Genomic DNA, 12878 nt, shown 5'->3' with positions numbered 1-12878 from the left:
TCTGTTTCACTTGAGATAACAAGAATGTCATCATTTTTTACACTGGACTTGTTATTCTTTGGTTAGTCAGGAAAAAACAATGCACCCACTCACACTGAAAATAAATAACACAAATCTGAAATTATTGCAAAACTTCATAAAATAAAACAAAATATTTTGTGATGAATACAATTTAATGACCAGCGCCATATGTATGTCCTGTAATAGTTCCAGTTCTGTTTATGAGACTGTTAGCACTTGTAAATATGCAACACATGCCCCACAGTGTTTAAAAGAACAATGAGCTTCTATGCAGATGCATCCAAAGTAGGTCCTACAGTTCATACAGTACCTGTACTAATGCTCCCAATCCAGAAACTGCCCTAACTAGTATCATATAGGCAGACAAAACCTTACCCTGAATCACACTGACCATCGCCCTATCACTCCTTGCACTCTCCTGATCACTCCCCATTAACCCCTGCACTCCCCTGATCACTCCCTGTTAACCCCTGCACTCCCCTTATCACTCCTGATCAGCACCTGCACTCCACCAGTTTGGAATGTCACTGAGTGTGATCTTGCTAGTCCTCCTTTCTGGAGCGTGTGGCCAGGAGAGAGGAGGAGGAAGATTGAGACTCAGTGACGTTTCAAATGTGCAATGGTCAACATGGAGTTCTGGGAAGAGTGAGACAGAAACACAGGCAGAAGGGAAGAGGAGGATCTCGTATCCCAATGACATGCAGTCCGGGGATGCCGCCAGATGGTAAATGGTACACGTCTTAGGTCAGTGGTGCTCAACTCCGTGTCCTCAAAATGCTGCAACAGGTCAGGTTTTGAGAATCTCCCAACTTCAGCACAGGTGGCTCAATTTTCCACTGACCCACTGGGAGATACTCAAAACCTGACCTGTTGGGCGGGTTTTGAGGACTAGAGTAGAGCAACCCTGCCTTAAGCGCGGCCAGGCTGAGAGCGAGCGTGCTTTTGCTCGAGCACCATGACGTCAGGCACAGAATAAGCAGGGGTAATTTCTGGCCAGTTGAAATTTGCAGTTGCACAGGGGGGGAGGGGAGACGTGTCGGGGGGCACGGCTGTGATGTCACGGAGCTGGTTTGCCCTTATTGGACGAACCGCTCACGTGACACGCCAGCATCAAATTTATTTGTTTCTGCAAACAGCTGAGCGCACAGCGCTCAAGCGCGCACACGCTGGATAGTCTCATTGTGATCATGTGTTTGATCGTGTGTCGCATGAGCGCGCAAGCGCTCTCAGCTTCACTCTGGACGAGGCCTTAAGTGAGCAGGTGAGTGCTTTTTACAAAAACACAGCAATGCAGATCAGTATTGCATAAAGCCCTGCAATCGTATCTCATTGCCCTTTCTTATTTCATGATTAATAATTGTTTAGACAATATATTAGCAGGAAGGATACATGGAGATAGCAGTCTTGTTTTTGGCTACTGTATGTTCAGGAGACATGCACAGAACGATTCTGCACAAAAGTGTACAATTTTTTAACAGGATTTGCGTTTTTCTATTTCCTTAATGTGTCTTTCATTGACTGCATGCGGTTACCCTTTATTGGCAGTATATAAAACAGCCCTTCGAGATTTCATAAGTTAGAGACATTTCCTCCATTAGAATGAAAGAGAAAGGGATTCAACAACTTGCCATGGAAGGCCTGCATTTTGGGATTTACATTGGTGTGGTGCCTGACTTCCTTTTTTGTTTAAAAATAAATAAACATGAAGAGAAATTTTGAAAAACAATCCAGCTGCACAACATTTTTTTAAAAGTCAAGTCATTTCTCATATTCTCTTACCTGCGCCTTCTCTTCTCTATCCAGTGATTCAGTCACATAAATATCTCCGTTTTGATCAATGAAAAAAGGGAACCGCAAAAGCTTCTCTTTTTGGTGTAGTTCATAAATGGCACCATGATCATTCCATCTAACCTAATGTGCAAGAAAGAGAATGTATGATGATACTAAAAACACACACACACACACACACACACACACACACACACACACACACACACACACACACACACACACACACACACACACACACACACACACACACACACTAAATATAATATATATATAATAAATATTATATATATATATATAATAAATATAATAGATATTATATATATATATATATATATATATATATATATATATATATATATATATATATATATAAAGCAGAAAATAGCCGTGTTAGTCCAGTTGCGATAGTGCAGAATAAATGAGTTCTTCAGTATTAGGTGATACCTTTTTTATTGGACTAACAATTTATGTCATAGGACAAACTTTCGAGAGTTCTCCTCTCTTCTTCAGGTCAAGCAATACTGATAAACAAAGAATTTTAGCCATAGAATCCTTTGTTTATCAGTATTGCTGACCTGAAGAAGAGAGGAGAACTCTCGAAAGCTTGTCCTATATGACATAAATTGTTAGTCCAATAAAAAAGGTATCACCTAATACATATATATATATATATATATAATATATAAAAATTTAAAATAGATCCTGCACTCATGGGACTTACACTTAAGAAATATTTAATATGTGGTGATCAATGTTTCGGTTCCCATTGGAATCGTTGTCAAGATAACTTAACAAGTGCACAAAGCAAATATTTTATACCCCCTCCCATCAAGTGGGAAGGGCCGAAAGAGAAGAACAGGTGACCCATGTTGTACAAAAAAAGTGTTAAAGCAATTAAAAAGTTCAAATAGTTGTGTCTGTTTGTCATAAGCACATAATCAATCCAAACCAATGCATATACAGCACAGTATACAGCACAATCACAGAAAGCAATACTAGATTAAAGATAGAAACGTGACAATGTATTTAATCACAAATACAGCAAGGCAAGTATAAACCAACCTCACACTGATGATACCCATCAAGGCTGAAACATGTCTGTGAGTGGTTTGTACTTGCTTTGCTAGTCCCATGCTGTGCTTCAAAGCTGTGTGAACAGCAATGCATCTGCTTAAATGGGCTCCATGTGTATGGATATTCCAGGCAAAAGGTGACACATTGTGTGCTCATTTGCATGTCATTTCCCAGAATTCCTTTGCTGCAGTGGGAGCACTGTATGCTAGGTGATAATGGTTGAAAGGCAGGGGTGCAGACCTGTCTGAGACATGTGAACGTGCTCACAAGTGATATTCTTTATTGGCTATATATATATTCACATTTTAAGTTATGGGGGGTGAAAAAGGTGACAAAAAACCTCCACCGTTAGCATATAGCCAATAAAGAGGTCTGCAACCCTGCCTTTCACCATTATCATCTAGCATACAGTGCTTCCTCTGCAGCAAGGGATTATGGGAAATTACAGGCAAATGAGCACACAATGTGTCACCTTTTGCCTGAAATCCATTTTTACATTAAACCCGTATAAGCTAATGCTCTGCTGTTCACAAAGCTTTTAAGCACAGCATGGGATTAGTTGCAAAGCCAGTCAAACCAGTCACAGACAACTATCTGTGAGTGGTTTGACTGGCTTTGCATCTGTCATGGCGACCAATCAGAGCGTGGGAATTCCTCCCCGCCAGCCAATAGAAACAGGGGCTCGTCACTGGGCTGACGTCAGAAGAGGTGTGCCAAACCTGCTCGAAAATCCGGGTGAGCGGGAAATATGTTTGAGCCAATTGGAGAAGCACCTATGACCTGTATCTCCCCCAGCTAACTCATTGCCACCCGCTGGGCAGACCCCACCAAGTCTGGCAGATACAAAAGGTGTCCACTGGAAGCACTGTATGCTAGGTGATAATTTATTTATTTATTTATAAAATATTTTACCAGGAAGTAATACATTGAGAGTTACCTCTCGTTTTCAAGTATGTCCTGGGCACAGAGTAAAACAAATAATACATGGTTACAAATACAGTTACATAAATGAACAAGGTATACATTTATATACAAGACATTGCATGCACAGTTAAAGAAAATATATATTATGAGCTTATGAAACAGTTACAGACCAGATTAAAGTGTGAGACAGCCTTAGATTTGAAAGAACTTAAGCTGGTGGTGGATATGAGAGTCTCTGGTAGGTTGTTCCAGTTTTGGGGTGCACGGAAGGAGAAGGAGGAACGTCCGGATACTTTGTTGAGTCTTGGGACCATGAATAGTCTTTTGGAGTCTGATCTCAGGTGATAGGTACTGCATGTGGTAGGGGTGAGGAGCTTGTTCAGGTAGCTGGGTAGCTTGCCCAGAAAGTATTTGAGGGTGAGACAGGAAAGGTGAACTTTGCGCCTAGACTCTAGTGATGACCAATCTAGTTCTTTGAGCATTTCGCAGTGATGTGTGTTGTAGTTGCATTGGAGAACAAAACGACAAATTGAATTGTAGAGGGTGTCAAGTTTGCTAAGGTGGGTTTGAGGAGCCGAGCCATATACTATGTCTCCATAGTCAATAATTGGCATTAGCATCTGCTGTGCAATACGCTTTCTGACCAGGAGACTTAGGGAGGATTTGTTCCTGTAAAGTACCCCTAGTTTGGCATAGGTCTTGGTTGTCAGGGTATCAATGTGCATCCCGAATGTTAAGTGGGAGTCAAACCATAAGCCCAGGTATTTAAAACTAGTGACAGGTGTTAGGGTGGTTTTAGCGTTGGTTCTAATCAGGAGCTCAGTCACTGGAAGCTTTACAAATTTAGTCTTGGTCCCAAATACCATTGTTACAGTCTTGTCAGTGTTTAAAAACAGTTTGTTTTGGGAAATCCAGTTTTCGAGTCTCAAAAAGTCAGACTGAAGTATGTGTTGAAGGTCAGAGAGGCTATGGCTGTGTGCATACAGGATTGTGTCATCTGCATACATGTGTATTGAGGCTTCCTTACAAGCTGTGGGAAGATCATTAATGAACACTGAGAAGAGTAGGGGCCCCAGAACAGAGCCTTGCGGGACACCACAGGTGATATCCAGGGGGTTGGAGTTAGAGCCTGAGATGGACACATGTTGGGATCTTCCTGATAGGTAGGACTGAAACCAGTTTAAAGCATGTTTCCCTATTCCAGAGCTCTGGAGTTTGTTAAGCAGGATAGCATGATCAACTGTGTCAAAAGCCTTTGCAAAATCTAGGAATACTGCACCAGTGAGTTGTCCCCGTTCCATTCCACACTGGATTTCATTGCAAACTTTTAGCAGGGTAGTTACGGTGGAGTGTTTGGGACGAAACCCAGACTGGAATTGGCTAGGGAAATTTGTCTTGGTGTAGAACTCGCTTAATTGGGAGTGGACACATTTTTCCATAACTTTGGATAGAATTGGGAGAAGTGAGATTGGCCTGTAGTTTGAGACCGTGTTTTTGTCCCCACTTTTGAAGATTGGGACAACTCTGGCAGTTTTCCAGGTCTTAGGGATATGGCCTGCAGACAGGATAGAGTTGACTATGGACGCAATTGGTTTGGCAATGGCTGGGGCACCAAGGCGTAGGAACCTAGATTGTAGTAAGTCGGGTCCACATTGGCTGCTTAGTTTTAGTTTGAGGAGCGCTTGTGTAATCTCCTCTTCAGATACTGGGCTAAATTGAAAATTGTGGGCAGTGTTGGGAGGGGGTGGGACTATAGGGGTACTCCCAGGATGAGATTCAGGTTTGGGGTTTGTGCTGCGTTTCGCTAATAGGTTAGTGGCACACCCCACAAAGTAATCATTGAATGCATTTGCAATGTCAGTGGGGTTTGTCAGAGTAATATCCCCCTTAGTGATATTACTTGGTTGTTGATGGTTAGGAGGCTGGAATATATTGTTGATAACCTTCCAGAAATTAGCTGGGTTTGATGTATTCTGGAGGAGATTGTCAGAGTAATATTGTGTTTTTGCATGCCTTGTTTGCCTTGTGCACACGTTCCGCAGGCATCTGTAGTGATTGAGATCCTTGGTAGTGCCAGTTACTTTGTAGCTTTTCCACAAGGCATCCCTGAACTGGTAGAGTGCTATAAGGTCAGGTGTAACCCATGGAAGGTGGGCCCCCCGTACCCTTATTTTGCGTAGTGGAGCATGGGTATCGCAGAGTTTTAAGAACTCGGATTGGAAATAGTCGAGCGCAGAATCAGGGTCGGGAATTAAATCGATTCTGTGCCATGGGCAGTTGGTAAGGTCATCCAGAAACTGTTGTGGGTTAAAGTTTTTAAATGTTCTAGTGAGGAGAACTTTGGGGCTTGAATGGGGCGGTTTAATTTTCCTTACACAGTACACTATTGCATGGTCACTGAAAATGTCAGGAAGGATGCCAGAGGATTGGATTCTGCTGGGGTTTGAGGAGAGAATCCAGTCTAGCAAGGAATGGTTATGCGACTTCAGGTTTATTCGTGTGGGTTGGGAAATGAGTTGCGATAGGTTAAGTGACTTGAGTTGTATCTGGATTTTGTGGTTTTTAGGGTCAAGCCAATTGAAGTTGAAATCCCCAAGAACTAGCAGCTCACTCTTCTCATTCAGAGAGGAAATGGAGCCAAGAAACTGGGTGATATCAGTCAAGGATTGTAGAAGGGCTTTAGGGGGGCGGTAGATGCCAGCAAGCAAGATGGGCTTAGAAAAGGGGAGGCAGATTTTGCCAACTAGAGTTTCAAAAGAGGGTGGACTTGGTGGGCAATGTAGCAGTGTAAATTGTAAGGTGTCTGCAATATAAAATAACACCCCTCCTCCTCTCTTTGACCTATCTCTCCTAAAAATGGAGTATCCCTGAATGGCGATATTTGCATCAGGGGTTTTAGAGGATAGCCATGTTTCTGTAAGAACGATGGCTTTGGGTTTATGCATAAGGCACCATGCCCTTAGTTCGTCTAGTTTGGGCAGCAGGCTCCGGATGTTTATATGGGCGACAGATAGCCCTTTTTGGAATTTAAAGGTGGAATTCTCAGGGGCATGGGACAGAGCTGAAATGGGAGGACCTGGGTTAGTTTTAATATCACCTGCTAGAGAGAGTAATAGTATGAGAAGAAATTTGGGTAGTTGTTTACAAGTTGTAAATTTGTGGTGTTTTCCATTAGAGTGAGCAGTGGTTGGTGTGCTGGTTTTTAGAGTTCTCCACCAACATTCAGTAGATAGTGCAAGGCTTTTGAGTAGTCCAAGGTTTTTGGTGAAAGGTAGGGTTGCAGACCTGTCTAAGACATCTGAATGTGCTCACAAGTGATATTTATATATGTAGCCCCCTCTTGGGGGACTACTAGTTTATGTGAAGGGTTGATTGCCTTTTTGGGGTTAACTTTGTGGGCTCACTCAGGTTACTCCCCTCCCCATCATGGGATGTATGATGTCAATGTAAGGATATATATAGCCACCCCTTGTTTTCTAGAAGCAGGTTCCTCAGAGTTCTTGACTGGGGTTCTCAATGTCAGTCCTGTAAATAGGTTTGTGTGTTTGGTATTATGTCTTGAGAGGTGTCCTGTCATCCTTTATTGTTTTCCCCTTAGTAACATGCTCCTTCTAAGCTAGTGCCTATTAAAGGAGCAGGAAAAATAAGTTTGTGGGAGAGAGATGCCAATTATCCTAGTCTCATAGGGTTGCAGATACTTCAGCCTGCACTCACATTGAACCTGCCCATCCAGTATGTTCTCATAACATCCTAACCTCCCTGCAAGCTGGGTACTTAAGGTACTGGGTACCTTTTCAATGGGTACTTACAGTAAGTCATGCACCTTCCCTGAACAGGAGTGAGAACTACCCGGGGTTGAAGTGCAGAGTATTAGTGCTTGAGATAATGTACCGTAATGTATGTCAATACATGTGAAGTGTTTTAGATGGCTGTCAATAAAGCACCTTTTTATTTTACGAAAAGTTCCGGTCGCCCAACTTTTTCCCATGCTATCATCCACCCCCAGCCTGCACCTAGCCTGAGACACTGAGCACTGCCATTGTACATAACTAACCTCATGTGACATCCTTCAGAGCTGGGTTAGGAGAATTACATATAAATGTAACATTAGCAAATTGGTTATATTGAATATTCTTGCAGCCCTTGTATTTGTACAGGCTGAATAATATTAATACTGTGGACCCCTACATACAAAGCATACAATATAGTCTTAGATCCTTATTCAATCTACAGTACTGTGAAGCCCCTTCTTCACAATGCTGGAGAAGACTTTTACTCCCAATAATCTGTATGGAGCTGAACGTTTCTCCAGCACCAGGAAGCAGCATCACACCATGCTGAATAGGGGCCCTGGAATCGGAGACACAGGTCCATATTCAATATGTGGTGAAGTCACTTTTCCAGTGAAAACACCTTGAAGAACATGGGTTTGACTGAAGCTCAGAGCTTTCCCTTGCATGAGAAGCAGATTAACAGCATTTTGAATAGGAACCACAGGGAGAGGAAGTGACGTGCCCAAGTTTACACATGGTGGTTCTTGAGCTCTGTTTGCTTTTATAAAGCGGGTTGCTTTCATGACTAAATGGGCCAAATAAAGTATTAATAATTTACTGACATTGGATAAATAAAACACTTCAGGAAAATAAGGTTTATGTCTTGTTTTATTTCTAAAACTCTGATACCATTAATTAGTTGTGTCACTGTTTGTTAGTGGTTTGCAGATGATATATAATATAACATGCGCTGTGATTACACCAGTTAATCACAGTTAGACAATGGACTGGGAACTAAGAAGACCTTGCCAAACAACAGCTACTTCAGTTAATAACAACATTCAATGGAATGGCCAATAAAGAAGTGTTAACGCTTTGCGCTGTTTAGGAAACCGGGCCCTTTTATTTAAGTAGTGCATTTCATTTCAGGGCTTTACAATTCCACTTCAGAAGCATTCATGCAGACCCCTCTAAGGTAGGAAATAGGCAGCACAATTCTGGTGCTTCCCACATGAAAGAGTTAGTGGAGAGAGGTTAGAAAGTACATGTAATATCAGAGATGTTATCACTGGGGCTACTGTCTTTCATTTACATTTTTATTTTAATGTGAGCCCTTTGCAAACTTTATCAACATTTTGAAAAAGTTACAGAGATCGAGTAATTCTCTTGCATCTCCAGTCTGTGACAACAGCCTTGGTCTGACTTTTCCATAGGCACAATGCTGTTAGTGCATCAGACTGCAATCAAACATATAGGGGCCTATGCTATAGCCGTTTATAATAAAAATCGTCGGGCCATTTAATTTACCAGTTTTTTTAGCATTGCTATCACAGTACTCAGAAAGCCTCAATTACCTGTGATAGCAAAATTCCCAGAATGGGCGAGTAGCCAGCGATGTGAAGATCGCCTCTATGAAAAGCCCTTCCCTGGCGATTCCTTTCAGCTGCAGAGAGCTGCTCAGAGAGAGCCGCCTCTCCCTGCGCAAATCTCGCCTGAAATTAATGTTTTTTAATAAACAATGTAATACTAGTGGAGATGAGCAGGGGGTGTCCGGAGCAGAACCACATTGATTTGAGGTCCGGGGACCCCCTGCTTCCCGAGATACAGGCCCCGTTATGGGGTGCCGGTATCTCCTATGCATTTTATTTCCACGCTCAAGTGATGTGGGACATTTAAATGCATAGGAGAAACCAGAACCCCATAACGGGGACTGTATCTCGGGAAGCAGGGAGACCCCAGACCTCAAATCAACGCGGTTCTGCTCCGGACACCCATTGCTCATCTCCACTACTATTACATTTTATATTAAAACAGCTGCTACCCACAATAAACACACAAAATAAAAGCACAACACTAATACTCACCTCCTCCACCCCCACATGATTGATACCAGAGACAGCGGGTGTCCGGGGGCCTTTGGTGGTCCCTGAAGGTGTCTGGGGGCCCTCGGGTGGTCCCTGCGGTTGTCTGGGTGTCCTCAGGTGGTCCCCGTGGGTGTCGGGGGGCCCTCAGGTCATCCCTGCGGGTGTCTGTGAGTCCTCAGGTGGTCCCCACTAATCAAGGCTTACTGAATAGCAGTAGGCATTTTGGCCGATAAGTGCTTGATAAGTGGCTTATCGACGCTTTTAGCATAGGTCCCAAAGGATTGAGTATTTAAACGTCTCGATCACATAACACATGAAACCCTGTGCCATGCTACACACTTCTTAGACCTTAAAGCATGAGACTATAATACTTGTTATGAGACACCGCAGCCTCATATTGGCATATAACTGCACAAAGCACCAAACATGAAATAAAATAATCAAAAAGTATTTGATTACCCCCCAGCAAACAGATGGTACTGCGCATGATGAAAGAAGTCAGGTTGATGGAGCTCCTGTCTGCACGTTTAAATCAAAAAGTTGAGATTTTCAATAAAGTATGGGGAATGTGGCCATACAATTAAACATATCAGGGGCCAACCAGATCCAGTCCGGGATCCGCTCTCCACCACGCCCCTCTACGCGGAGCAAGGATTCAGGTGTCGGGTCGCCGGTGGGAGATGGAATGGGGTCCCCGACACTTCCTATATCCCTCGCTCCCGTCCCTCATCTTCCCCCTGCCCCCCCCTCCCCCCTTTTTTCTCTCTCTCCCCCCCTTTTCTTCTCTCTCTATCCACTTTTAGGACATCAACGGGGTTTGGTTGTTGACTCTCTTGATAGGTCCACCCTCCCGGACGGGAGAGTTAGTAACACCTTCACAAAAAACAAGGTCAAAAGAGTAGTCACAGAAGTTGTTATGCCGTCCCACTAGCTAAGATTAAGTGTGCGTTGTAATCCGACGTAGTACTGTTAAATTACAGTGGAAGGCTTTGATGTATATTTTCAACCTTGTGAAAAAAAATCAATAAAAAATTTGAAACAAAAAAAAATATTTGAATGACTAACTTTTTGCCCAAGTTGTCACAGCATTTTTATGGAAATGAAGAGCAGTACACACAATCTGAATCAGTGAATCTGATCATTTGGGAACATTTGCAGCACACACATACAGTAGGAACATCCTTACTTGATCTCTCTATCTGAAGGGAATCGATTTACATTTTTTGCTAGATCTCATTGCAAGGCTTATGCAATTTGCTTGACATACCCTAGAGAAGACAAATATCCTAAAATACAAAGTTCTCCCAAGAACTACATTGCCAAACAATGCTGTTGTACCTTAAACAACTGGACTTCTCAAAAAGCTCTAAACAGAGTGAGTCTTACAGTCTGTCTTGGCTCTTGGAAGACACAGCGTCTGGTTAAAATTTCCATTGCGTAGATCATTTTACAAACGGTGCTCGCAAATACCGAAATATTACTTGCCTGGTGTGTTACATTGTTGGCTACATGTGATGACTTTTCTTTCATTGATACATTATGTACAATATGTTCAAGTAGTAGAATTTAAATGAAGCCATTGCATTAAAACGAACTGTTATCCGAGTAGGACTGTCAATTACATTTTAGCACATTCAGACCATTTATCATTGATGGGTCCAATAGATTGGGGCAACTTGAAATACTGTAGACTGACCAATGTCACGACACATGCAACAGTATAGATATGTATTAGTATCACACGTTGGTGCACTGCTACACAACTGACCTTAAATGCACCATACAGAGTAGGCATTGCTTTATACTAAAATATTCAAATGATTTCCATTAATGTTTTCGTTTCTTTAGTAAATATGCTCATTTCATGTTATGTATACATTTATAAAGAAAATATACCATGGAGTATAAACACCCAGCACTTTGGAGGTCATTTATTTCATCAAGGATTACCAGCTGGAAAAAAATGAATCCACTTAAAGACAATGGAATATTTTTTTCCAACAGTATTATCCCAGTTTCACAGCTGGAAGACTGGTAATGAACCTGTCATGTGTATCCATAAAGATGATTCCAGTGAAAGCAATGGATTTTTTTTACTTTGATAAGTTCTTGATACCCCAGTTTCCCCCCAATTTTGCAGCTCAGACACTTTGATATATACGGTATTATCATTAGGACACAGGGCCATACAGAAGACAGTACCTCAGTGATTTTCATGGGATGACTTGCGGTGGAGTTCTCTGAAATAGTCACAGGTTGGGGTGCCCGCCAAATGTTCTCCTGCACTGTGATGTACACCTTTGTGGTACTGCTGAATGCATTCAATGCTGAGTCTGATACGTTAACAAGCAGTTCATATGTGTCCTGAGTTGCGACATCCAAAATGTTTCTCCCTGGAAATGAAGGGGAAGTACAATATCATGGATAACTTTGTGGGCAATTTGTTTGCATTTACTATTACATATCTATGCTATGTTAGGGGAAACATAGCTGCCACAAGTGGCTGAAATGCATTGTGTTGCAATGCGCTGAAGGATCCTTAAGCAGATAATGGGTTCTAAAACAATACACACGGCATGGGACAGTAATATATTTATTGTACTCATATCATTTTTCTAAAATGTTTTAATGAATAACTTTTACTATTCATTTTCCAATGTGATCATACACGACATTATCCAATACTCTGGTAGTCTTGTATTTTGCAGAAATCTGGAAAGGAGGGCATCCAACTATAAAAAAAGGCACTCTAAGAAAGTCACTGTGTAAATCTGAAACACTAATACTACAAAACAATCTAAGGATACCATTATCCTTTTGGGTGACAAGAGTGCCACATTGTGATCATGTGATCGTGACATCACTGATTACTCCAACGAAGAGCTCTTCCGTTCCTTCTCCGGTGAGGTCACATTCAGCACTCTGCAAGAGTGACTACAAAACAACCAAAAAGCCCATTACTTAGCTGTAACGTCATCTGCGTCCTGGAGTGCCACACGAGGTGGTAGCCACATCATGTAGCACTCGAGAGGTGAAGGTGTATGTATTTACCCAAATACATGGACATATTCAAATATACATGAGATGGGTATGGCTCCTACTGTATATAGCAGATATATCATCTCATGGATTTACATTTTCAACGAATCACTGATTAAGTATGATTGGCCTCTTACAGTATCTCAAAACATCCAGGGGGAGCATATAGGGG

At 42.1% G+C, this 12878-nt stretch overlaps 1 protein-coding gene across 2 annotated transcripts in view; it reads right to left on the bottom strand.

Moving 5' to 3' along the window:
- The window catches only part of CDH17 (cadherin 17), a 100014-nt gene that overhangs the window by 58250 nt on the left and 28886 nt on the right, over positions 1 to 12878 (bottom strand). For both annotated transcript variants that reach the window (XM_075582716.1, XM_075582717.1), the window contains exons 7-8: positions 11870 to 12060; positions 1801 to 1932 (exon numbers count right to left, since the gene is read on the bottom strand). In XM_075582716.1, coding sequence (XP_075438831.1) covers positions 1801 to 1932; positions 11870 to 12060 — 323 coding nt within the window. The remainder of the gene's footprint in view (positions 1 to 1800; positions 1933 to 11869; positions 12061 to 12878) is intronic.

The sequence above is a fragment of the Ascaphus truei genome, chromosome 2 (assembly GCF_040206685.1).
Source record: "Ascaphus truei isolate aAscTru1 chromosome 2, aAscTru1.hap1, whole genome shotgun sequence".
Taxonomy (NCBI): Eukaryota; Metazoa; Chordata; class Amphibia; order Anura; family Ascaphidae; genus Ascaphus; species Ascaphus truei.
The sequence above is the reverse complement of the archived record's forward strand: the minus strand, read 5'-3'. Positions and strand labels throughout refer to the sequence as shown.